The following is a 26,421-nucleotide window of genomic DNA, read 5'->3' on the forward strand; positions in this document are numbered from 1 at the left end:
TAGTAAGGATGGCCTCAGATGACTCCAGATTGATTTAAAATGTGGATTTCTCTCTGGTGAAATGACTGTGTTTAGAGATCACGATTTATTATAGCAATGTCTTCAGCCCGAGTGAGCTCCTCTCTAGAGGTCTCAAATTCATTATCAGTTCAAGGACTTCATAAGTGTGTAGGAAATTTTGAGCTCAGTTAGTGGAGAATCGAAATGGGTGTTAGCAGAGAATGACATCCGAAGGGACTAGAGAGTCAAAGTCTGGCAGGCATATGTTCCACAGGCAGTTAACTGGAAGGAAGAGTTGGGCCATGCAATGGAATAACCATTATGAATTTTAGACCTGTGAATTTTCTCCATGGGTCTTCTGATACACTTTTATCCTTTTATCCTTATTTTTCATCCCCAAAGAAGTTGAAACATTCTTCAACTTCTTCAACCGTTCTGCTTAGTTAGACTTAACAACACAACAAAAGAAAACAGAATGTCTAGACAATAATTCTATTGTTTATGTTAGAAGTAGGGAAGACACATTCAATGAGGGCTAGAGAAGTTCATAAAAATATGGAAAAATTTAAAAGGCAACACCCGATCCTATAAAGTTTAGATGCCTGAAGTAAACGTTGAATAGTTCTGGTTTAACACAACTGGGTGGTTTTTAAAATCCTCTTCGTTACTGTGTATTGAGTCTGTTAATCTGAGTCCACTATCTTTTTTTCTCTGTAAGATAAACTCTGTGATTGTTGTAGATTTAAACAGTTAAGTCTAAGTTCTGTTTCTGGATCAATATTATAAAGGATGGAAATGGAGGCTCAGTTGCCCTACCTATAGGAGTCTGAGATCTGGAAGATTGTGTCTAGTCTAGCTTGGGCAAAACAGTTCATGAGAACCATTTCAACAGAGAAAACTAGACATGCTCATACATACCTATCACCCCTGCTACAGTGGAAAGTCTAAAGAAGAGGAGTGTAAAGGCAAAAAGTGAGACCCCCATCTCAAAAAAAAATATATATATATATCTTCAATATCAAATGTACAAAAGGGTTATAATTTAACCTGTCTGTTTTTGTGTCTAGTACTTCTTGATCAGAGTCATCCCTTCCATCATTCTTCCCCATATTCCTGATTTTCTAATTCTTACCCTTGGGCATCTTTTTGTTTAAAAATATCAAGTGATAAAAATGAAATAATGTGTGAAGGTGTAGGTAGGGGAACTGTGAGTTCAAGGCTGGCCAGAGGTACAGTGAGATTAGAAAAGTCTCATTTTGAGAAACATATATTCTTCTAAAAGTATATGCAAATTGATGACTTGTTTTGGTGCCTAATCACTTATATATTCTAAATACCAGGAAACCTATGTAAAACACCAGGTTCATAATAGTCAGATGAAATTATCAGTTTCATTTAGGTCACTCTTTCAATACCAGTAATTGGAACATTTCATAAATTCATGATTATGGCAAGGAAATTAATAATTTCTTTGAGGCAGACTCATACGATTAGATTGATAGATATGCATAGGTGCTGTTCATTCAGGAGCTAGGGCCTCTGTGGCCCCTGTACACCTAGGACAGGATGGAAGGGGCATTGTTGATTCTGGTCACCTCCTAAATGTGTGCCGTGAATGGGCAGCTTGGGACTCTGGAAGCACAACAGCCAGGAGATGGCCAGGCTTGGCCCTCTGTTTCTATCAGCCAAGTTCCCACACTCCTGGCTGCAAAATATCTGCATCCTTACCCCTTTGGGAGTAGCCAAAACAAGAGACTGACAAGCTCTTTCAATTTTCTTCCTCAATAACAGCAAATCACCCCAAACATCTTGGCCCTTGCCAATCCACACTGTGAGGATGAAATGCATATTGCATATACTTTGATCTCTTAGCGAGGGGAAATGCTTCTCTATTAATTGCACTTCAGACTTATCAGGTGATTTCAAAATGCTTAAAAAGTATGATAGCTCAATTGTGAATTCAACCTCGGACATCTCTACACCACCATAATTTATGCTGTTTGCAAAAGTATTTAGAATCGTTGCTATAAGACACAGTATTAAAATTGTATCTTCCATATCGTTTGACAAATGAGCTCACCTAATGCAAGCGAATGCAGCCTTCAAAGCCATGACACCAATCTCCATTAGAGGACCTCTCACAAATACTCAAATTGTGTGAACACTATTTTGAACAATCATTTATTTGAACAGAATCTTGATTTGAGGTGATTAAAAGTATGCGTACCCTCATCCATAAGTATAAATACCATTGTAGTTCCCATAGCTGCTGTCAGTTCAAAATGTCTACAAAGAGTGGGCCTGGATTCTACTCAGAGGAGAACAGCAGTACCCTGTGTTCATTCTCTACTAAAGCAGTGTTTCTCCACTGAAATCTCTTGGTGGGAACAGAAGCGCTGGAGAAAGAAAATATAGCCTCTGGTGCTAGGCCACACGGCCAACCATGCAGCCACTGGAAGCTGGATTGGCTCTTCATGGGAATATGATGGGTACAGGGATGTGTGCTGACCTGATGTAATTAATTGCCACCTTCCTTCCAGATCATAATCACAATATCTGAAGATTAAACAACACATAATTGAGTGCTTCATCCACTTCCTGGAAAGCATTTCAAATGTCATCATCATATTATGAAAAGTCGCTACGAATTCTCCAAGTCACACAGAAGGCACAAATGCGCCAATTAAAGCTGTCTGCACTGCAAGCCAGCTCGCATTCAGTTCCTCACATTAATGACTATCATCACAAAATCAATTACCACGAGCAATTTTAGATGTGGTTCTTTTCATATTTTGTTTTATGATATATTTTCTGTCTTTTTAAAAAATTTTAACTGATACTAAATATATGTATTAATGGTATGTATTAATGTGATACCATGGGATATTTTGATTTTTGATATATTACGTAATGTCCAATCTTGTTAAAAATACATGCCTCCTCAAAGGATGTACATTTCTTGTTGGTGAATATACTTCGACTCTTTACTTCTATCTTTCTGAAACCTATAATATATTATTTTTATATATAGTTAAATTACTATATAATAACACATCAGAACTTCTTATTCTAATGCTTAATTACTCATTGATCAGAGTTTTTTCTATCCCTATTTTTCTTTGCCTCTGATAACCATCCCTATGAGGCCAACATTTTTAGATTCCATGTATTAGTATGAATGTGTAATACGTATTTTTCTGTACCACATTGTTAAAAATGACAAGCTTTCATTCTTGGCTATTCTCCCATCATGAATATGTTCTGAGTCATCTTTATCCATTCATCCAATGATGGATACTTACCTTGTTTCCATTTCTTGGCTACTTTAAATAGTATCTCCTGCCTGGCTTTGAACCACAATCCTTAGATCTTACCCTTTGGGAGTAGCTAGGATTACAGGTGTGAGCTACTAGTACTGGGCTTATTTTGAGTTAATTTTTAACTGGTGAGATGTAGGAATGCATTCTGTCCTTCCACATGTGGATATACAATATTCAGTACAACTTATTGAAAATATTGTCTTCATAGTGCATATCCTTAGCACCTTTGTTGACAATCCTTTATCTGTAGACCTGTGGGCTTACTTCTGGAACATTCTATTCCTTTGGTCTATGTGTCTATTTCCACATCAATGCCATCCTGTTTTGATGTTGTAGTGCATTTTGTAGTCAGCTACTGTAATGCTTCTTGATTTGGTCTTTTTTGCTCATGATAACATTTTCCATTCAGTTTTCTATAGAACAAAACAAATTTTAATCTTTCCTGGGGATGTGAATCATGTTATTGGCATTTACATGCAAATTTCACAGAAACTGTATATCACTTTGAGAAGTATGGAAATCTAATAATATTGATTCTACTAGTCCAAGAACTTGAGATGGTTTTCCATTTTTGTATGTGTTCTTCAGTTTCTTCCATATATTTTATAATTTTCCCTGCAAAGACTGTTCATTTCTTTGATTAATTTTCCTGGTAAGTTTTTTTGTTTGTTTCCCCTATAGCCCTTGTAAATGTGCTTGCTTTTCTGATCATTGTTTTAGAAAATATCCTATTGATTGATGACAATGCTCTTATTTTATGATGTTAATCTTGTGATGTGACACACACTAAGATTCTTTAGTTTCCTAATATCTTTTTGGTGAAATCTTGGTGGATTCCTGCACGGACGATCATGTCATCCTCACAGAGCAAGAAATTGGCTTGCTCATTTCTAATTTTGCTGGCCTTTCTTTCTCTTGTCTCTTGTCCTGGATACTATACTGAATAGAAGTTATGAAAGTAGGCATTCTTGTCTTGTTCCAGATTTCAGAGAGAAGGCATTCAGCGCCTCCCCATTTTGTATGTTAGCTGTAAGCTTGTGATATAGGACTTTCAATATTAGGCTGAAGGATGTGTTTATATGTAATTTGTTGGGCATTTTTAAACTGAAGGATTTTGAATTTTATCAAATGCCTTCTCTGTATCTATTGAGATGATTATATGGGTTTTGTCCTTCATTCTATTGATGTGGTGTGCCATGTCTCCTAAACATGTATTCTTCTGTGTTCTGTTTACTAAACATGCAGTCTTGTGAGCTGGAAGTTTTTCCCCATTAAACCTGTAGACCTCGAAAATACCAGTTCTAAAAAATAAATGAAGTCCATCCCCTAGCCTTAGAGAAATATAAAAACATGTGTGTTGTGAGATTTTTATACCAAAGCCTTCAAGATAGATGATCTTTTCATAGGACTTCACAAATGACACTGAGAAAAATATGTACATACCCATATTAAATACATATCCTTTCCATTATGTAGAAACAATTATATTTTAGTAATTTATGATTATAAAAACATACATAAATATACACTCGTGTAGTACAAATAAGTATACTTGTCTCTAGTGAAAACATAAGTATGTTTCCTTCAGGTTATAAAGCTACCCTTAACAAACTCCTTCTGAAAAGCAATTAAGAATAATTTACCCATACATCAAAATGTCTCCAGGATTTTAGTTTCCATATGCTTGAAGGCTATGTTACTTCATCTTTACCTTGCTGTGCTTAACACCACTGTCTCAACTGTAAAATCACGTCCAATAAATGATAATGCAATCTAACAATTATTCCAAAATCAAAAGTTATTTCACAGATGCTTCTCAGTAAATCTCTGACATCAATAGCAAAGAAAAGAAAATAGCTACTGAACGGAGTTTAACAGCCCTTTTTGGTAGAATATTTACCATCTAAAGGTGTGTCAATTAGTATACGTGAATCATTTGAAAGATAGGTGATCTGTCAGCAGAAGGCTGAGCAAGTCTCCTGTAAAGAAAAGGATTAAAGAGGGAATAAAATGAGGGAGGGGGTAACAAGTTTGACAAGAATGTACTTACTACCTTACTTACGTAACTGTAACCCCTCTGTATATCACCTTGCAATAAAATTTAAAAATAAATATTTTTTTTTAAAAATGAAAATGACTGAAATAGCTGCTTGTTGTAATTAAGTATTGAAATGTGCTACATTGGTCAATTTCCCTCATAACTGCTAGGAACTCTAATGAAGTTTCTGTTCATAAAACTTTTTGGAATAGCATTACATTGTGGTTGGGATAGCTAGTGAGTTCATAATTATAAGGCATTTCTCATTGGCCTGAAGGACTGACCATTGGGTATAGAATAGAAGCAGGACTGGCTTTTGTAGCTCAGAACACCAAGGTCTGTTAAGACCTTCTATGCATTTAAAACATTGATGTTTCACTGACTTGGTAGTCTTTCTTTCTCCCCTAGCTATTGTTATTACACAAATGATTTATAAAAATTAATCAGAACTTTGTTTCATTCAAATTCTTCCAAAATATTTGATTGTTTTAAAGGTAAACACAAAGGAACTTTTCCCCAGGGTAATGATTTTGCCTATCCATTTCAATTTGCAAGCCCCCTTGTGTAATATATTTTAAATTAAATAAAGGCTTATTTCTCCTAGGTATTCATTTGACTTTGCTAACTAACTCTATAAAATAGTATTTCAAGTGACTCCGGCTGCATTAGGAAAATAGCTAATCCATTTATGGCACCTGTGGAACCATTTCTTAATCATTCTTCCCTTTACTATAATATGATATTTCACATTAGAGTTTATTTCTCCATGCACATTAAGAAAATGCCTTTAACCCAGTCCCCAGGTGAAAACTGTCTAGAAAACTTTTGAACAGTTTAAAGTTATTTTTGTTATTAATTTTTCTAGACTATAAGTAACTGAGAAAAATCCATGTACGAGTTAGATACATTAGAAATCATTCAGAAACATGAGAACTTATCAAATAATCAATATTCATGAGTGTGTGACAAGGCAAATAGTGTTTTCAAGTTATGACCACTGGTAATTTTTAAATACCGAATGTTTCTATCCTTCTATTGATAACAATACATGTTTGTAGAACTGGAAAAAAGACAGCAATATTTAAATAATCAATAATGTAATAAATGCCATGGCAACTTTTAGAGCTTCATGTTATATATTTTAGCCATCATTTTACTACTTAACAAAACAAAACTAACACCAGCATAAATCATGCTTACAGTGAAAATGCTTAAAATGGATTTGCATCTTTGTAATGAGAGCATATTCTTGGTTTCTACTTTTTAAAAAATCTGCAGTGTTCGAGGTCCTGTATCACCTGTCAATTTAATACTTCAATATCTGTAAGCAAGAGACACACTGATATCCTCAATGACTAGGTATGAGTTATAGCTCAATAAAGCAATATACTCCTAAACCATAACAGAGTGAGATCCTCATCAGGGAAATTTTGCCACTTGTGACAGACACTAAGTGTGGATATAGGCAGTAGACATAATGTTATGGCTAGTAGGCAGGCGATGGACAGATGAGTTAATTGGAGAAGTTCACATTCAGGGCTTTGCTTTGTGCTTTCAGAAAGGGCATGCACAGTTAATTGGTTATGTCAGCGAGTACTTCTCTCATGATATCTACCAGTACTTACCATTTATTAGGTTGGTAGAATTAGGTACTAGGTGTACCAGCTTAGAAATAAAACAATGTTTCTTATTTGCCCACAGGAGTATTCTGCTAAATAATGGTCAGGAGTCATTATTAATGACCAAATCAAGTATCTCCTTCTTGTCAGAGAACAAAAATAACAGTGATTCCAAAGGCTGACAAGAATATCTTGTTCCCATTCAGTCTCTATCGCTATTGGAACAGCAAATAGCAACCAATTATGATCATTTCCTGGGCTGGGGCAAACCCAAAGTGTGTGACTTGGCTTTCTGTACTGAATAGACCAATGGTCAGATCTTAAAAACAATAACGAGCTCTTGAAAACACTCATGCACTCGAATATATCCTGCTCAGAGTGCACTGTGTACCTTTGTATGAAATTGAGCTCAAACCTGAATGAATTATCGTGGAACCAACAACCAATATTCAGTGAAATCCTAAGGCACTCAGAACACAAGATGCACTTTAAAATGCAATGATCATGGGAGAGAATTTATGTTCATTGTGAGTTCTTTGAGGCTGTGTCTGTGTTTGCCTTTGTCACCAGTATTTCTTTGGATTGTGCCATGTGCTACAACAATGTTGATTATAGATAATGCTAGAATGAGTAGGTAGCCAATATTTGCAGTCTGTTAAGTTGTCATTGTTCTTCAAATAACACACTAGAGTCAACCAAAACCAAATCAGCACATCAAACAGAAAACATACAAAAAAGGAAACAATGAAAATTACCATCGAGAGAACAATTTTGCCCATGTTTACTGTGAAATATAGGAAGAACAGAGTGGTCTTCAAGAAAGATGGTTGTAATTCTTCCTGTAGACATAAAAGTAGTTTAAAATTTTTTTAGTAATGTTTAAGTAGTTTTGGTTTCCAGGTTCCAAATGACTGAGATGTAGTGCTGCTAATGGGGCTGCATCAAGGAAAATGTCTGCAAGGAGCCAGGGGCTCTCAGAGTACCTGGAGATAACTCACAAGTAAACCTTCTCTCAGAGAAAGGAAGGCACACAAACGTCTAAATGTGGAACAGTCACAGAGAAACCCCTATCCAACTCAACCCAGCTAGATGGATGTGCTCGGCTCAGTTGTGTGAGGCCTCCAAAATATACAAAGAATTCTGAGCCAATCATACAAGAGTGATCATTGACACTGCCACCTCCATATTCAGACAACCAGAGTTCTTCCTACCATCCGCGCCCATATTCATGTATCTCTCTTCTTTTACATTCCTTCATTCAAGGGTAGTTTCCCACCCATCAAGTAACAATGCATGTGGAAACAAGGTTAACCACTGAACGTAGTGTCTTCCTTTTTCCAATTAAAAAATAACTGTATTGTCAATGCTCATAGATCACGATAAAGACAATTTGCCCCATGACGGTTAGAATGTGTTTGTCACTTTAAGTATCACTATCTCACAATACCATGAAATTTATGTAATCACTTAATCACAATGAAGAAAAGAAGTGGTTTGATCCACCCCCCCCCCCCCCCCCGTGGAACACTCAGAGGACACACATTTGAAGCTCGTCCGCCGTCATTCTCATCCAGTTTTCACAGGTGTGACTACAAGCCACCACCCCTTTCCCGTGTGCCATTGCAAGCCTGTGTAGTGACTGATGGCTGCAATACCAACTTGAGAATCACTCGTGGGAGCGCGGCAAGATGACCTTATTAAAGTATAGATCCCTCCGCCTCCCCTAAGGGCCACTGAGTTGAAATATCTAGTCTGACCTGATGAATCTTCATTTTACCTGGATTCCCATGGGGTTCTTCGTACTTGCACAGCACCGTACCAATGCATTTTCTTTATTAAAAAGAAATCCACGGAAAATGATCTATTTTTTCATCCTTCATAATAACCATTGAGGAAACTTCCTGAAAATACCAGCACTCACTAGCGTGTGAGTGATAGAAACATTTCTAACACCACCCAAAAACATAATATGTATATTCTTATGAACGCCAGGCTGGAACAAAACATGAAAAATGAATCCTTATGTATTTCGTGTAAAACCCATCCCTCAGCTTTTAGAAAAATTCATGAGGCTAAAACCAGAATTTTAAACCTCTAATTTAACTTCAGCTTTTCATGATTCCATTACCAGATTAGGAAACAGACCTAGAAATATACAGTGATGCTGGTTATGGACTGAGAAGCTAGCTGTTCTAAATAAATGTCAAGCTTTGTCTATGATATCATCAGCTGCCTTTGTTCCCTCTCTGCCTCTCTCTCTCTTTCTCTCCCTTTCTCTAACCAGAAACACAATTGACTTCAACTATTCCTTGCTTATTGCTGTCCAAAGATAACTGATACTTTGCTTGAGTGCCAAGTTTTTCTTTCGTGTTTCAAATTTTCTTTGCAACCTTTGGCTTCTTGTGGGGTATTTTGTTTTCTCTTCAAACTCAGTCGTTTGGAACAAAGCAACAAAATGAAACCTTCAGCATTTGTCTCTGTAGTACATAGTTGATGGTTGGTTAAACCACATTTTTCCTTAAACATCACTTTCAGCTAATACTTGCACAATATATGACGCTATCAGTTTTTGCTCTGTGACCTTGCAGCTTGTATTATACCTTCAAGCAAATGTTTTACATGTGATACTAAATCTATTGAGACATATTAAGTAACATGTTACACTCTTACGATCACAACAGACATAACTATTGTCATATTGAAGAAAAAAATTCTACAACCAACAAATGCCTTCAGCAATGGAAAAGCAATTATTGACATCTTAGTCAAGATCATTTTTTTTCCAGTTGTCCTAAAGTGAAATTATTTGCCACACTGAATATCTTATTTGGATAGCAAGGGATTATGAGAGTTACATCCTAATATAGGAAGTAAATCTCTCCATAATTTTCATTCAACAGAGTTCACTTTAAAGACCGGTTTTATTGCCTAAATTCTAAACCTATTGATTTCCAATGAATGTGTAACCTATTAGACACTAGTGAATACTACAAAAACATTAAGTTAATCATCTTTAGTCTGAGCATGTGTTTAAAGCAGATTGCTTACTTTCTAAGACTAAATCTTCATTAACTATCTTACTAAAAGTTATCATTTTGGAAACTTAACTCAGTTCAAATATACTTAAAGGGTTTAACAATACTTATCATGACTTGAAAATATTAAATGTTAAATGTAATAAAGTTCAAGGATGGTAAGTACTCATTACATGCCATCAAACCTATCCCAAACAAATACTGTCTTTTGTGGTTTTCCTTTCTTTAATTTGAAAATCTCCAAAGAAAACATTATATTTTCCTTCATACTTCTTAACAATTGCCCTGAAATGAAGTTTATTCCCCAGGTAGCTCTACCCTAAAGGTTTTAATTACATCATGGTGTGTTTGCAGCATCTTGCTAGAATAGTGTGAGATCATATTATGAAAAACGTCTGGCGCATAGCTACAGAACAGTAATGCAATTAACAAGGTAGGTTAATAAGTCAAATCAACACTGCTCAAATCCTGTTTTTTTCTATCTACTACCTGGGTGATTTGGAGCAGACTCATTGTCCTCATTTAAATTGTATTTGTTTTAAATAAAGGCTGTTGGGAGGATTAAAGGAGATAATTCATGCCTGGAAGAGTGCTAGGCAAAGTAGCTAAATATTGATACATTATTATGTATATAACTACAACTATATAAGGAATTAATTGCTATAGTATGCTTTACAGGCTCCTAATAATTTATGAATAACTAGGGAAAAACATGTTTTGTTAAAATATTAGGTCAGATTTTATTACATTTAAAGAAACAGCAGTTTAACTAGGAATGTTAAGTAAAGATTTGAAATTCCTTTTGGTTTGGATCTAGGTTCTTTTACCTGGAAGGTGGTTAAGGAGCAGTAGGCCTCCACCCAGGAAGGCGCAATCTCTCAGGACTGGACCTGGGTAAGCAGTTTGCATAGGCCCACCAGTGCCTGGATTCAGAGCATGGAGTCAGAGACAAGAAGAACAAGAAACCAAGGTTTCAAACCACCACAGGGGAGGGTGGCAGTCAGGTACCGAGACAATCAATAGATGGCAAAGGGAAGGCTGAAACGTTTGCTGGTACACATTTGGAGTCAATGGGCTACCTGTAGCTTTCTCATGAGATCTGACTCCTGGATGAGGAAGCCATGTTTAAAAGCTGGAAACTGGAGTAGGTAAGGTAGTGCCTTCCTAGCTTCTATTCTTACTATACTGCATTGACTGTGCCGAACATAATGCATTATTATTCTAGACTAAGACACAACACTCAAGGTGACATACCCTATCCTAAAGAAGAAAAGCACACATTTACATTCCCAAGACAAATAAATAAAAAAGCATCTCTCAGTAGCCAAGAAATATAAAACAACCAACCACCAACAGCGTATATAACAGAGCACAGAAATGTGGTAATACTACCAATAATAAAAAGCAATATGATCAACAATAAAAGTAGAAGCAATGGTGGATGTAGGCCTACTCAGTTTTGGACCTTTCAGAGGTTGCTTAGGGGAAATAGCAAGTTAAAAAAAAACAAACCACAGCACAGGGGCTGGGTGCCCGTGGCTCACACCTGTAATCCTAGCTACTCAGGAAGCTGAGATCTGAGGACTGCGGTTCAAAGCCAGCCCGGGCAGGAATGTCTGTGAGACTCTTATCTCCAATAAACCACTAGAAAACCAGAAGTGGCACTGTGGCTCAAGTGGTAGAGCGCTTGCCTTGAGTTGAAGAGCACAGGGACAGGGCCCAGGCCCAGATTTCAAGCCCCATGACTGACAAAAAAAAAGAAAAGAAAACAGAAAAATATCAAATCAATAAATTCGGATTGTGTCTGAAATGAGTCATCTACAAAAAATGATCTTTATTGACACTTTTTTATCCTAAATGAGGCAGAAGAAATTCTATCTTGCTCCAACTCACAATGTGCTATATATTCATCTTAGGTAGCAGCATAGAATTTACAGTGGAGGTCTTGTGTGCTCTCCTTTTCCCTCTTTTAGAATATTAATCTACATCTTAATATTTCTTTCATTTAAAAAAAACTTTTAGATTCCACATAAGTAAGATTACATATTTATTACATGTGAAATCTAAAAATGTAGTTATATTGAGCAGGAGACTTAATAGGTGGCTACCAGAAGTTGAGAAATGGGAGAGAGAGAGAAATGGTGAGGATTAACATGTAGAAAATAACCAGGCTAAGTGATATGTGCCCATAATCCCAGTTATTTGGGAGACAGACATAAGAAGACTGTGAATTTAAGGTCATTCGGGGCAAGGTTAATTTAATAAAAATTAAAAAAAGAAATAAAAAGAGAAATATCAGTGAACCCAGCAAAATAAAAAGAGAAATATCAGTGAACTCAGCAAAATAAAAAGAGAAATATCAGTGAACCCAGCTCAAGTGGTAAAATGCTTGTGTAGAAAGCATGAAGTCTGGGGTTTGATCCCCACTTCCAGCAGGGAAGTAACATTTCCGCCAGCCTGGAGAAACAAGTTTTAGCAAACTATCATCCTGCATGGTGGCCATAATTAATAGTTAGCAATAATGCATATCTCAAAATCGATTAAGAAATAGATTTTAATACCGCCCTACACAAAGATAATGATGGAAGTGCAAATCAGTTTTACTAAAACTTCCTACAATTCCTGTATCAATCAGAGCACCATATGATGACCCACAAATGTTTGCAAACGTTATGTAAATTAAAAATAAGTTAATAAAATGGAGAAATACTGGATAGTAATTTTTCTAAAATACTTTAAGACATTCTCTAAGGCATTTCTAAGTAGATAGTTCAGAAGAAAATTAACATCAGCTCTTCAAAATTGATCATTTTCCCTGAACTGAATATGACACACACACAGTAACAGACAGTAATATATCTCTCTAAATATGACAAACACATAGCCCAAGAACCACATTCCTCTTTCTGTACATATATCCATATTGCCATACATGGATGAGTAATGAATTCGCAGCTCCTACAATTTTTTTAAGAAAGACCAACTATGAGCCAGCTGAAGCAACAGAGTGTGTTGATTTGTCTTGTTGTCACTCTGAGATTGTTATTGTTGTTTTGGCTTGGGGTATTTTTCTGTTTTGTTTTTGTTTTACAGCTACTGAGCAGAGAGCCAGCAGCCGGGATGGTACTTACTGATGGGTAGAGGTAGCCTTCTCCATTCATGGCTATATACAACCCTGTCTTCACTCCCTGGATAGCAACGACGCGTAGTCCCACTGGGATGAGGTTGAACAGTGCTGTAAAGACAAAGGCAGTCTGTCACCCATGGGTGCCAAGAAGCAGAGCATTGTAGTACCGTCTTTTTCTCTCATTTCTCTTATTTACGAAATATCATCTCTCTCTCTCTGAGAAGTTCCATTAAAAGACTTCAGAATTCTCTTTAGAATGAAGAAGTTTCTGCCACAGGTAAAATTAGCGCTTGAGTTTTAATGTGTACATCTGCTTAGCAGTCTTGCCTAGAGCATTCTGAAGAACAGGTGGGATAAGAACAGAACCAAGCCTACTTCTGCTTCTCAGCCTCTGACACCATTAGATTCCAAAAGAAATCAGCAGGAAGAGTGTCAAGAGCAGAATCTGAGGTGCTACACATCTATTCTCCTCTTGCCTGTAGAAGGTATCATTTGCCATTGCCACATTCTGTAGGCCAGAAGTTAGAGAGGTAACTCCAAATTGAAATTTCCTTTAGCAAACCCTCTTCTTCAAGTGCCAGATAAGCCAGAAAAAGATATACATCTGTACCAGGAAATGGATACTTGTGAGAGGGGAGGGTGAAGCCAAGGGTAAATGACTAGAAGAACAAAGGGGAAAGGTGGAGAATGCAGGCAGGAATTCACTGGATCTGCCACAGAATTGAAGGGGTGGGACAAAGGGCTGCAGTGAGGACACAGTGAGAACACACATGAAGATGCATTGTACCCATAAACTGCTATGTTAAATGCAAAAAAAAAACTCAATTCATAACCTAGGAGCTAGGTGCCGGTGGCTCACGCTTGTAATCCTAGCTACTCAGGAGTCTGAGATCTGAGGATCACAGTTCAAAGCCAGCAGGGGCAGGAAAGTCTGAGAGACTCTAATCTCCACTTAACTATCAGAAAACAGGAAGTGGCGCTGTGGCTCAAGTGGTAGAGCGCTCGCCTTGAGCGACAGAGCTCAAGGACAGGGCCAAGGGAAGGAGTGGTAGGAGGGGTGGGTTGGGAGGGGTGGGTGAGAATGTTAAGAGAATAAATTGGTCAAGATGCACTGTATTCATGAACTGCTTCAGTGAATGACAACTCCTTTGTGCAACTACTTAAAGATAATAAGAATACATTTAAAAATCAAAGAAGTACCCAAATAAATGACACACAAACTTTAGGGATAGAATTTTTCTTTACTTATATCTTATAAAACTATGAATAAAAATTATGAGAAAAAGTGCTCAATATTTTACCTAATAGATAAGAACATATTTTCATGTTTTATTGATTCCCTTGCTAATAAATCATTTGTTATATTTTTTCACCCAGTGCAGATAGTAATGTTATATCCAGTACTTGATTTTGGGTATTGATATTGGTACTTTTAACATGAGTTTAATGCATTTCTGAGCCAGTGTTACCTGCATACTGTTTGCGGAGTCTTCTAGCACCATTCCTAACCAAAACTACTTCATGTTTTCTTTTGATTTTTGTTATAGATTCATTGATAGATTCATTATCTGTCCCTACTCTGTTGTTGTTGTTGTTGTTTTTAATGTCATATCTAATACCAAGCAATACAACCAGGCTAGCACAGGCATTGTAAATACTAGATGTGGATGTAACTACTTAAGTAAAATATCTTAACTTCAGGCCTTTGTCTCACAAATCTCTTGAACTTTTTGGGCCATTTTAACTTCCTTCTCTGGGTCTCCTCGGTGCATAATTAAAAAGTGACTTCACCAATCGTGTTTTATTTTGTTCTCAGGGACATGTTTTCTTTTAATAGGGTGAAGAAAGTTATACCCTCTCTTCCAGTCATTATATGTTACTGTTCCCAAGGCCCTACGATGTCTGTGCCTCTCAAATAATGGAGGGAATCCAGCATGCCATGGCATGCTGAATGCAAGAATGCTTGCAATTGTCATTTTTTGTTGTTGTTGTTTGTCCTTTTGTTTTTGTTTGTCAGTCATGGGGCTTGAACTCTGGGCTTGGGTGCTGTCTCTGAGCTCTTCAGATCAAGGCGAGCGCTCTACCGCTTGAGCCACAGGGCCACTTCTGGTTTTCTAGTGGTTTATTGGAGATAAGAGTCTCAAGGACTTTCTTGCCAGGGCTGGCTTTGAATCGTGATTCTCAGATCTCAGCCTCCTGAGTAGCTAGGATTACAGGCGTGAGCCACCAGCACCTGGCTTCGTTTTGTTGAATATTAGTTTTCATTTTGCAAACTATTGTTGGGCTGTCTTCTCCTGGGGTCTGAGGAGCTATGGTAACCTCATTAGTATTTTTTATTTTAAATGTGAGGACCAGGATGCACCTTGCCATTGTAGCCCAGTACTGCTTCTTTATGCTCACTTTTATTGTAATGCCTGAAATACCCCCATCTCCCTTATGTCTTGAAAGGATACCATAGGATGAAGCCTATTCTGTGCAAAATTTTAATGTTAAAATGTCATAATTTGCCTGTCAATGTACCCTATCTACACGAACCTATCCTAACAATTCTAACCTAATTATTTACACCTTTCTATACAGCTGTATTTGCAGGTGCCATATAAGCTGAATGGGACAATTGCAGATGGGGATTCTATCTCCTGAAACAGTGTAGTATAGGAAATAGATAAATTCTAGAGGAATTCTAGAATGAACATTAAAAATGCCCATATTTAGAAGTTAGTCTAAAATTCTAGAAGGTAGTCCATGTTTATAGACATTTAACCAGTATGAAAAAATGATAGTATTTTTCCAGAGTTTGGTTAGAGATTTAGATTACAAAATACGTTATTATAATCCCCAGAATGGTGATAGAAGGAAGGTCATCGAACCACTGTGATGTGGAAGACCCTCAGGCTGATCCTGCTAGACTTGTGTGCTAGTGACACATGTGCTCATTGAGATACTGTATTTTTCTGCTGTCTTCAAATTCTAGGTAGTTATAAAGCAATGCCACAAAGCCCAGGGAAGTAAGAAGGATAAAGATATTTCTGTGGCTTTGTTTATTCTATCCTGACACATTATTAAAACTGGCTGTGTTCATGAAATAAAATAGCCAGCCCCAGCATCCGACAATTAAATCATAATCCTCTGGAGCAGAATTTAGGGATAAGGAACTTTTTTATAAAGTTAATGAGATGTTCCATCTAAGCGAGAACAGCCATCCTGAAACCCTATAGTAGGGAGATGTCAATTGTTACCCCTCATGATCTATGCTGAGGTGTTGACAAGGAGGTGGGTGGGTTTAGTGCTTTCCTATGCAGCTTTATCCTGCTACCAATCTTAGATCATGGGATTTGAAAGTTCAGGTCTTCGGTGTTACCCTCTGGTGACTTCTAAGATGATATCTGGGTGAGTTTTAGATTATTTTTCCTTGTTTTCTCTTATTCGCATATAACTAATGTATTCAGGGAATTATTTTACAATGCCAGTTATTTATGAATTATTTTCTCACCCCTTCCTCAAATCACAAAGGCTTCTAATTAAGATGTGTGTATTAGTTGCACTTGGAAGATTTTCCCTTGAGGAGAAATATTCTATGTTTAAGTATCATGGCAGCGTGGAAATGTCAGCATTTCTAGTACACACTTATTTTTCTAAAATAAAAAAAGCACAAAAAATAAACCTTTTCATTGCTAATGGTTCTCCTAAGATTCCAAAGGCTATCTTAATTAGCCAGAGGAAAAGACAATCTTAAAGTTTATCCTGAAACTGATGGGTTTTGATTGAAAGGGGTGGCTGTACACAGAAGCGGAGTTCACTAATAGTTCCTGTTGCTTTTACAAATCTGCTATGATCCTGCCAGTTTTCATTATATCTTATATGTCTACAATTGGAATAGAATACTGAAAAGAGCACTTTGATCTCACTCTTCAAAATTTTTGCAAATGTTGAGATGGTAACAAAACGAACCACTTGGGTTTAGAGTGCTTACACTACAAAAAATAATGTGTAAGAAAAGAAGCTGTGGGCCAGACTTCTTCATAGGAATTCAAGACTTCCTGGTGGGACTCTGATTTGACTATTCTCTGCTCTCAGACAGGGGCATCTGTGCTGTGTCCTTAGGAATGTTTCTTAGCAGCAGATTTTGAGGCAGACAAACATGGAAGAGGGATTCCATTTCTTCTAGTAGAGACATAGAACTGGAAGAAAATGCCACAGGCATTTAGGGAAGAGGAAGCAGAGCATCTTTTAGGACCTCAGCTTTCCAGTTTCATTTTTATATTCTTCAGCTAACCAGACCCAAATATGTGCACATGTATATAATGTCGACACCAGCAGTGAATGTCTTAGAAAATACCATGGTGTTTATTCAGTTCTAAAAGGGATAGGCTGTTAACAGACAATGTCTTTATGATAATTCTCAATGTGACATTGATTCTCCACATGGAGGGCTTACAATTTGTCTGGCATGAACCCTTACAATCTGCCCTCAAAAGATGAAAGAAAAGTGTCAAAGAAAATTCATAAAATCATTGTTTGAAGAAAATTAGTTTTCTAAGCAGTCCCATGGTGTAGCATTTTCCTTTAGCGGTGGATGATTTTCTACTTTTTAAAACAGAAGAAAAGGTTATCACAGTAGGGGTGAGATGGTAAAGCTTTTTGATCATCAAAGCTCAAGCAATAAGAAGTTATGGAAATCTAGTTCTCATGTTCAATTAGACTTTGGACAAAGGTAATCAGAGAATACTTAAGACATTGGACTCCATATATTTCTGAGTTCCATGCCTCCTAACAACTGAAAGAAATAATTAAACAAAAATGCTTTTTGGAAGGATTTTAAGTGGCAAAAGAAAACGTATTAGTTTGAGCCATAAGGAGCTGACACCTTTTCTAGGTTACTGATGTTAAAGTACTAATCATTTTAAAATACCCACCCTAATAACAAAATCCCAATAAGGATGAACAACACTTGGCATAGTTCTTAAAAATAGAAATCTCTCTCACTATGCTTGAATTTTATCTTCTCTTTTCCTAAATATGAAGAGAAAATACAGCAGCAATAAATCACTGAGGAAATGGTAAAAAAATGTATTACAAATTAAGAGAGATATAGAAGGGACTAGAAATTGAAGAGAAAATGAAGCTAAATAAAGAAAAATATTAAAAATGAAAGAAAAATGGAATCAGTACCAAAAATCTATAGTAATGGTTGGAAAAGCATTGATATTTCACATAGAAATAGCACACATAAGCATAGTGCACGTTACATAATAAGCTAGTCTCAGAATCTGTTACTGAAAATTTCATTACTAGAATTTGAAATCCAAAGTACCTAAAATTTTATTGTACATATTCTAAATTTCTCTTCATGGACTGAGGTTCTATCTATGAAGAATAAATAATAAATGGGTAGAAAGTAAGACTAGAAATACTTCTAATAAACTACCCTGACAATAATAGTAAAGAGCAGAATTTACATTAAACTGGAAGGAATCATGTGTCAATATGAACAAAAGTCTTAACTACTCAAGAGGCTGAGATCTGAGGATTGCAGAGTGAAGCCAGTCCAAGAAAGTCTGTGAGAATCTTATTTCCAATTAACTAACAAAAAGCCAGAATTGGAGCTATGGCTCAAATGGAAGAACTAGCCCCGAGTAAAAGAAAAAAGTCAAGGGACAGTGTCCTGACTTCAAGCTCCAGTACTTACACACACACACACACACACACACACACACACACACACACACACACACATACACACACAGAGTATTAAAAGAATATACACATATGAATGTAAGCTAAGATGTACATATTTTTAATTAAATAATCTACCCTGACTTGATTTTGTAAACTGGTTAAACACTGCATAAGTGTGTTTAGAGGTACACTGCCTACATATCCTCTTTATTCTCTTTGCTTATCAATTGCAAAGAATTTTAAAATTATATTTCTGTTCATTGATTCACCTATCCTTTAAATTTCCCTGGGTATTATTAAGAAGCTAATAAAATATTACATTCAGAAGCAACATCTGTTTTTATGTTGATACACGAACACCATTTTACATTTGTGATAACAAGATTAACTGATTTTTCTAGATAGGACAATCACGGGGAGAGAAAAATAGGGCTCTTAGTGTATAATGCTCCTGAAACTTCTGCATTTACATTGCCATCATCTGGTCTTAGTAACATTTAAATGGCACTCTAGAGTGTAAAGTCTGTAGAGAGAAACCAACATAAGGAAGTCTTTGCAAATGTGCCTTTAACGGTTATTTAAAGAGCTAGGTATCTTCTCCAGACTGGCGTAACGGAGGCCAGGCCGAAGGTGATCACTTACTGGAATTCGTGCTGTCATCCTTCGTTCCATCGAGAGCTCCATCAGGGTGCATTTGCAAGTAGTAGCCTTGCCTGCAATACAACCTGGTCACTATTCCCTTGAGCTGGGGATCTGCAAAGCAAGCACAGCGATGGTAAGCCTCAACATGTGTTAGCGTAGACGTTCCTTTGCTTTTCCTCTGCTGCATCTTCTCATCTCATAAGAGGACATTTTCTAGAAGTAGCCCATAGATTTTATAACACTTACACTATTTGTCCTATATATCCTCCAAGCTGGAGTACATTATGTCATAGAAGGAATAGAAAGACGCCATCTGTGAGCTACAGCAAAATGGAAACTAATACCTGTGTGCTGGTATTATTTATTAAAATGGCCAAATCATGCTGCAAATTTAACTTATATTTAAACTGCAATTCATAGAAGCTAGATTGCATTCCCAATCACAGGTGAGGAATCTTGCCACGTTGTAACACTAAGAAACTCACATTAAAGGCATTTAAACAGAATTTTCCTTTTTTCTCTTATTTAAATTGACAACCCTCAAATAAGAGAAACCTGTCTGGTTTAAAAATTCGTGTTGGCATTTGAACGTCCTTAGAACAAGACCTGCTAGAAGAAGCTCCCCCTAACCTGTATGGAAATATTTGTGGTGTTTAGACGCAGACACACATGAAGTTGGAGTCCCTAGTTCTGAACTCAGGAAGAAGTCAAGAGTGATTGCCTGTTCAGAAGGACTATGTGTCTCTGGCTTCAGTCTCCAAGACAAAACAAAGCCAGAATCCAACATAAGAGCCTTGCAGAGAGATCAGGTCTAAAGCAACATACTCAACAAAGGAGACAAATTAAACAGACAAATGTACTCATTTGTATAATTGCCAAGGACAAATTACACAGCACAGGTTCTGAATAGTATTATTACTGACTTTACAGTAGTAGGGATCGAACTCCTTACTGCAGTCCCTACCTCTCTTGCATTTGGGGCAGGTCCCCAGTTCTTTTGCTTGGAATTTTTTTTTCACATAAGATCGTAAGCTAACTTTTCAAAGGGGGGTAGTCTCAGACTGCAGTCCTCCTACTTCCGCCTTCTAGGTAGGTAGGATGACAGTCCTGAGTGCCACACTCCATCTCAGAATCTGATGATTGGTGATAGGTGAGAGGCAGAAGCCAGTGGAAGTTAAGATAACAAAAGGGTGAAGTCGTACATCTATTCGATGACTCATACCAAGAGTAGCCCCCATCCCCATGAAGTGTTTCCCATAGAGACAGCTGTATATTGGAAAATAATTATTTGCCTATGGCTTTTCTAAGGCCACCCCCAATAGGAGTCAGGTCTGTCATGGAGCATTCTATCTCTCACCATGACAACCAGGTTTTCCCTACAATGGCAGAAGGAAGGCTTCATGCAAATGGATGAAAGCACCCTGTCCACACTACAGGCTGCTGCTCCACTCGAGCCCCAGCCTCATCATAATAACTGGACAGATGAAACAAGTGGACTCCAAGCACACAACACAGAACAAAGGCAGAGCTGCTTCACACGAAATACCCTCGGGCTTTTGATTCCTTCTCAGCAATGAAAAAGTACAGCAATCAGTGTTCGGCTGAATGTCCAACTACACTCTAACCATCAGCCACATGGAGAGTAGGGTTTGGGACAAGATCTTCTGGAACACACAATGCCCATCAGTGTAGCTCAACAAGTCCAGATTTAGATTTTTTTTTAAAGACTAGGCTTTTCAAAAAAAAAAAAATACGGAGTGACTAGTAGAGATAGAATACCTTTATTTCCCATCCTGCAGTACTTAGATCCTACCACTCTAAAGCGTGCTACAGTAAAAGGAATCCTGCTAGGCCATCATCTGCTCATCGCCTGGGAAGACTTAACTAGCTAAGAACTTACTGTCTACTGAAGACTTTCTTTCCAGAGTCTGTTGCATCTGCTGTATGCTCTGCTCTGAACACTGGTATCATGAACATAAACAAATGCAAGCAAACTGATGGGGGAGAATTCCTTAATTGACATGAAAACATACAAAAAAAACCAACTTCAGAGATTGGCAGGTTTTCTATCAGACTGTCATGTTCTGGCATCACTAACTTTTAAATAATCCTACGTTTGAGCTCTTCCTTCTGGAGTGGAGTCTACTAGATCAAGCAAAGCAGGAAGAAGAACCACCCCCCCCCCACTGCACCCCTACTCTGCCCCAACAAGACCTGTATACTTACAGAGAGCAATTTCCCACCATGCCTCACTTCAGTCGACAGAACTAAATCCCACTGCAAAATTCTCTTTAAATTTGGATCCATCTAGTTTCACAACACTGGGTGTTTTTATCTTAGGAAAGTGTAACAATGTTGTGGGCTCTTCTTCCATGTCAGACATCCTTCTCTGAAAGTTCTATGATGAATTCTTCGGCTCCTCACTACAAGTCTACTTAATGGGAATTTTAGGATGAAGAAATATAAGCAGAGTGATTAAATCACTTGGCTAAAGGTGCACAACTACTAAGTACCAGCGTAGAGGGTGGATCACTCAGTTCTGGTACAGCCCATGAGACACAGGACACACATCCTCCATACACTGAAGTATTAAAGGAAAACATCACAGAACTTAAAACGCAAGCCAGTCTGTCAAAGAAACGAATCAACAAACTAACAAATAACACTTCAATGGTAGAATTTTAAAGCTCAGCGCCAGAACTGTGTCTGTACCCAACTCCCAAACACTAGGCGGTGAGGATGTGACCCCAAACCATCACAGCAGGATTTGAAAGGATCGAAGTTTTTCAAGGTCTTTTAAGATCCACCCCACTTCCTCACCGGGCCACTATCCTGAACATTTTCTATGCCGTGAAATCTTCACCGAAATCTCACACTCTGTACTGCAAGTTTAACACTTCCTCCAATACCGTTTTCTCTGTATATCTGCCCCCAACCACCTCCTGGCAAAGGTGCTATCACGCCCGTGGAAATTTACCCTTTCTATGAACACCATCAGTGCCCTAAACACAGAGCTTGTGTTTGCATACTACCTAACAAACTCTCTGGTTCCTAAGGCTGCTTTTCTGCAACCTTCTTCCTTCCTCTCCCTTTCCTGTGTTTACTGCCAGCTTCTGATGACCTTTCAGAGAGGATCTTCCTGCCTGTAGTTCGTCCAAAGGCATCAGATCTGGAATCATGCAGAGACGCTTCACCCCCATGCATTATATACACATCCCACAGCAGTAGGCCCCATCTTCTCTGCCGGCCTGCTCACGCTGCCCACTCAACCCATTCACGAAACTTCACTCATGTCTCAGTGGGTTGCCTACAAGCATTTCACCCTCTCTCACACTTAATCTGTTCTCCTTTATCTGGCTGGAAAACACTCACCTGGCCTGCATGCCCTCTACAACCGCACAGGTACGAACCCATTCCCACATACACATCTTTCCCTAACTCATGTTTTCCTCATTCCCAAGTCCATCACATTTCACTGTCTCAAAGATGAACTCCTCACATCTCGACTAAAGGCAGCCTCCTCTCTGATATTTTGTGATGTCATTCATCAAAAGTTTAACCTATTTCTTATACATGAAAAGCATGGCATTTTGAAACATAAATACATTTTAAAAGTACAGAAATCAATACAGAATGCTTCCAAATACCTGTCACTACTATTTAACAGCACGTAGGTTTTTTTCTTCATCCATGATTTAATTCCTATTTGTGCAACTGTATGATTAATATCTGTCTCACAACATGCACTGTACATTTCATGAAGAAAATGAAAATGTGTAGCATCATTTATCATTACCTCTCCAGTGTCTAAATAAATAGGAGCTGTGCAATAAATATGTGTGATTGAATGGTGACAGCGTAATTTTCATGTTACTAGCAATAGTCAAAATGAATAACAAGTTGGGTGCTGGTGGCCCATGTCTGTGGTCATAACTACTCAGGAGGCTGAAATAGGAGGATTGTGGTTCAGAGCAAGCCTGGGCAGGAAAGTCTGTGAAACTACTTCTAATTAAATATTAAAGGGTCGGAAGGGGAGCTGTGGCTTAAGAGGCTACCTTGAGCTTAAAAGCTAAGGGACAGCATCCAGACCTTGCTTTAAAGCTCTGTTGGAAACAAAAATGGGTAGAACAGGAACATAGCCATGCAAAAAATAATATCCATTAGAAAATAAATGTAAAAGAAATATGTTAAATATAGTTAAATATAGTATTTTGTGATGATCGTCAGAATATTTACTCTCCAGCATTTTATTCACTGAATATTATTTCATGAGGACAAGCTAATTTTATCATGAAAACACAGAGATTTTAACTATACTATACTAACTTTTGTTGAGTAAAAATATCCCACATATGCTTATAAATAATATTGCAATCACAAGTCCAAGTAGTGGCAAATAAACACTAGTCTATAGTGTCAAGGCTTCCATTTATTAGTTTATTTTTATGTCCAGTTACGCAAATGCTCACTATGACCCTTATCACTTAGAAAACAAGCTGTGGTGGGAGGTTGCTATTTATAGTTTAAGATCACTCCTCCAATGTTAAAACCTAGCAAAATACAACAAAACCTTTCCCCCCTGAGGCCAGAAATACACATCCAAATTGTCAGAAAAAAAAAAAAAAAACGTGGAAACAAGAGAACATAACATTCCTAGATCTATTGAGACAGGGAAGGGGACCACAATCTCAATGCCAGGCTACCATGTGCTATCAGTGAGCTCAACTGTATGGTATTTCATGTCGTTAATGAGAGAAAAAGTGTCAATGGGAGACCAAGGAAACCATTCAATAGCTAGCAGGGACAAAACCCCCAAGACAAGCTTAAAATGTTAAAACCATCTCAGATATAGATCTACTGTGAGAACCAGAGTTAGAGAGATCCTCACCCTAAGTGAAAATTATACCTTGAAATATAAAACGGTAGATATATTACGTTATGTGAAACAAGCATACTTTTAGGCACACTCTGGTATCTTCTTTAAACTAATGGGGTAAGAAGTAAGATAACTTGAGTCTCTTTTGTCTTAATTCCATTTTATTCCCATTTGTCTTCTGCCTTCTATTTACCATGCTATCTCATTTTATTATAACCTTTTTAGAGATACTCACATGAAATTCTGGAAAAACTATGCTTTCTGATATTAATTAAAATAGAAATAATGGAAGCTAATGTACAAGCATATCTAAGCAAAAAAAAAACTTTTCATAATATATTACCCTCAACACTCAGAACTGAAAGAAATGCAAATCAGTGCAACTGCCTTCAGGTACAGAAGAAAAATACCCAACATTTTAAATTAAAACACTCAGAAATGAGTTCAATTAAATCAATCACTGTCATATTTTTTCGTGCAATATGCAGATGTAAGAAAGGAGAATTCAGGACACACCATGAAATAATATATGCATTTTAATAACTACTTTAAGACAGAAAATGTAAAATAAGTCTCATTTTTATATAGGAAATATGCCAAAGTATTATATTGTATATACTGTATTGATATACACATAAATCTTGATATTAATTGGACATCAATGTACATTCTTAAATGTCACTCTTCAATTAGCATAGAAAATGTGCACATATTTAGCAGGATAAAAACAACTTTCTAGAATATATATTTTGTGGAAAAACATGGCAGATCTAATTAGATCTTGGCACTCCTAGAAGTAGAAAATAGTATTGTGAATAGTTTGCCCAAAGCTATAAATTGTCATATAATCCAGCCACAAAAATAAACCAAGCCCAGAACCTCTTCCAAAAAGACTGAAGAAAAAGGGTAAGGTAAGGACAGTAAGGAAAATGACAACTCAAACTAGAGACAAGAAAATTGGACCGATATTCCTTCTTACAATGGAGGGTGAAATTCAATTTCCATTGTGAACTGACCTGGCGCTACCTTGAAAACCCCAGATAGTGAGTGTACCTTGTTCTAGCTATTTCAGAGTTAAGCACCCATCCTTCTACCCCTGGCGTGTGTTTCTTCTGACTGTGTGTGCTCCTTCTGACTGTGGCGTCCATGTTAGCCTGGCCTGTCCACTACTGCTCTGCCTAGCAGCACCTTACACCTTTAGACACAAGGGAGAGAACCTCACAAAATAAATAGCTTTTACCCTCAAAATCAACTTGCTCTTGTTGGGAGGGGCTAAACTGATTATTCCCTAAAGCCTGGTCCTTAGGCGGGTGAAGAGTTTATACTAGGGGAGACAGGAGGGCCTCAGAAGCAAGTTCTCTGTGACCTGCTCCTGTGTCTCTGCCTCCCACTTTTCTTCTTCCCTCGAAGTGAGTCTCTTCTCTAAAGTAGATTAGGGAAGCTAGAATAACTATCTTCTAAACAAACCATACAACTGGAAGTCACTCTCTGCACTTTGCCTGAGTGCAAGGTCCTGGTCTGAACCTAGAGGAAGCAGTGCTCCACAGAGAAGCCAGGGAGAGTCCGGGCCTGGCCCTGCAGGGGTGTCTCCTGGGCTTTTGTCACTTGGTCACCTACTTTTGTTCATGGCTTGCTATGTGACTGCACAACCCATGGATCATAGGCACAAAAGTAATCAGATGCCCCTGGGTCTTTAGTCTTCATTTCTGAAGGCTGCTACCTTATATAAAATTTTGAAAGTATGTATTCATGTGCTGTCTTGCTTGTTAAGCTGTCTTCTATTATAGGAGTGTTAGCATGACCCCTGTGAAGTGTAAGAATAGGTGTCACACCTATCCATTCCTAGTCACTGTTGATGAGAAGGAGAGTGAAACTATAAAATGGCTTTAAATATTTTTTGGGGGGAGCGGGGGTCATGGGGCTTGAACTCTGGGCCTGGACATTGTCCCTCAGCTCTTCAGCTCAAAGTGGGTGCTCTACCACTTGAGCCATAGCGCCACTTCCAGTTTTCTGGTGGTTTATTGGACAAAAGAGTCTCATGGACTTTCCTGCCCAGGCTGGCTTTGAACCATGATCCTAAGATCT

At 37.6% G+C, this 26,421-nt stretch overlaps 1 protein-coding gene across 3 annotated transcripts in view; it reads right to left on the minus strand.

The window, feature by feature from the left end:
- Fgf14 (fibroblast growth factor 14) overlaps positions 1-26,421 on the minus strand; it is a 526,585-nt gene that overhangs the window by 99,576 nt on the left and 400,588 nt on the right. For 2 of the 3 annotated variants that reach the window (XM_042697175.1, XM_042697176.1), the window contains exons 2-3: positions 19,461-19,571; positions 13,144-13,247 (exon numbers count right to left, since the gene is read on the minus strand). In XM_042697175.1, coding sequence (XP_042553109.1) covers positions 13,144-13,247; positions 19,461-19,571 — 215 coding nt within the window. The remainder of the gene's footprint in view (positions 1-13,143; positions 13,248-19,460; positions 19,572-26,421) is intronic. The other variant, XM_042697177.1, reaches the window with a different exon arrangement.

The sequence above is a fragment of the Dipodomys spectabilis genome, unplaced genomic scaffold, assembly GCF_019054845.1.
Source record: "Dipodomys spectabilis isolate Male_0828 unplaced genomic scaffold, ASM1905484v1 ptg000215l, whole genome shotgun sequence".
Classification (NCBI taxonomy): Eukaryota; Metazoa; Chordata; class Mammalia; order Rodentia; family Heteromyidae; genus Dipodomys; species Dipodomys spectabilis.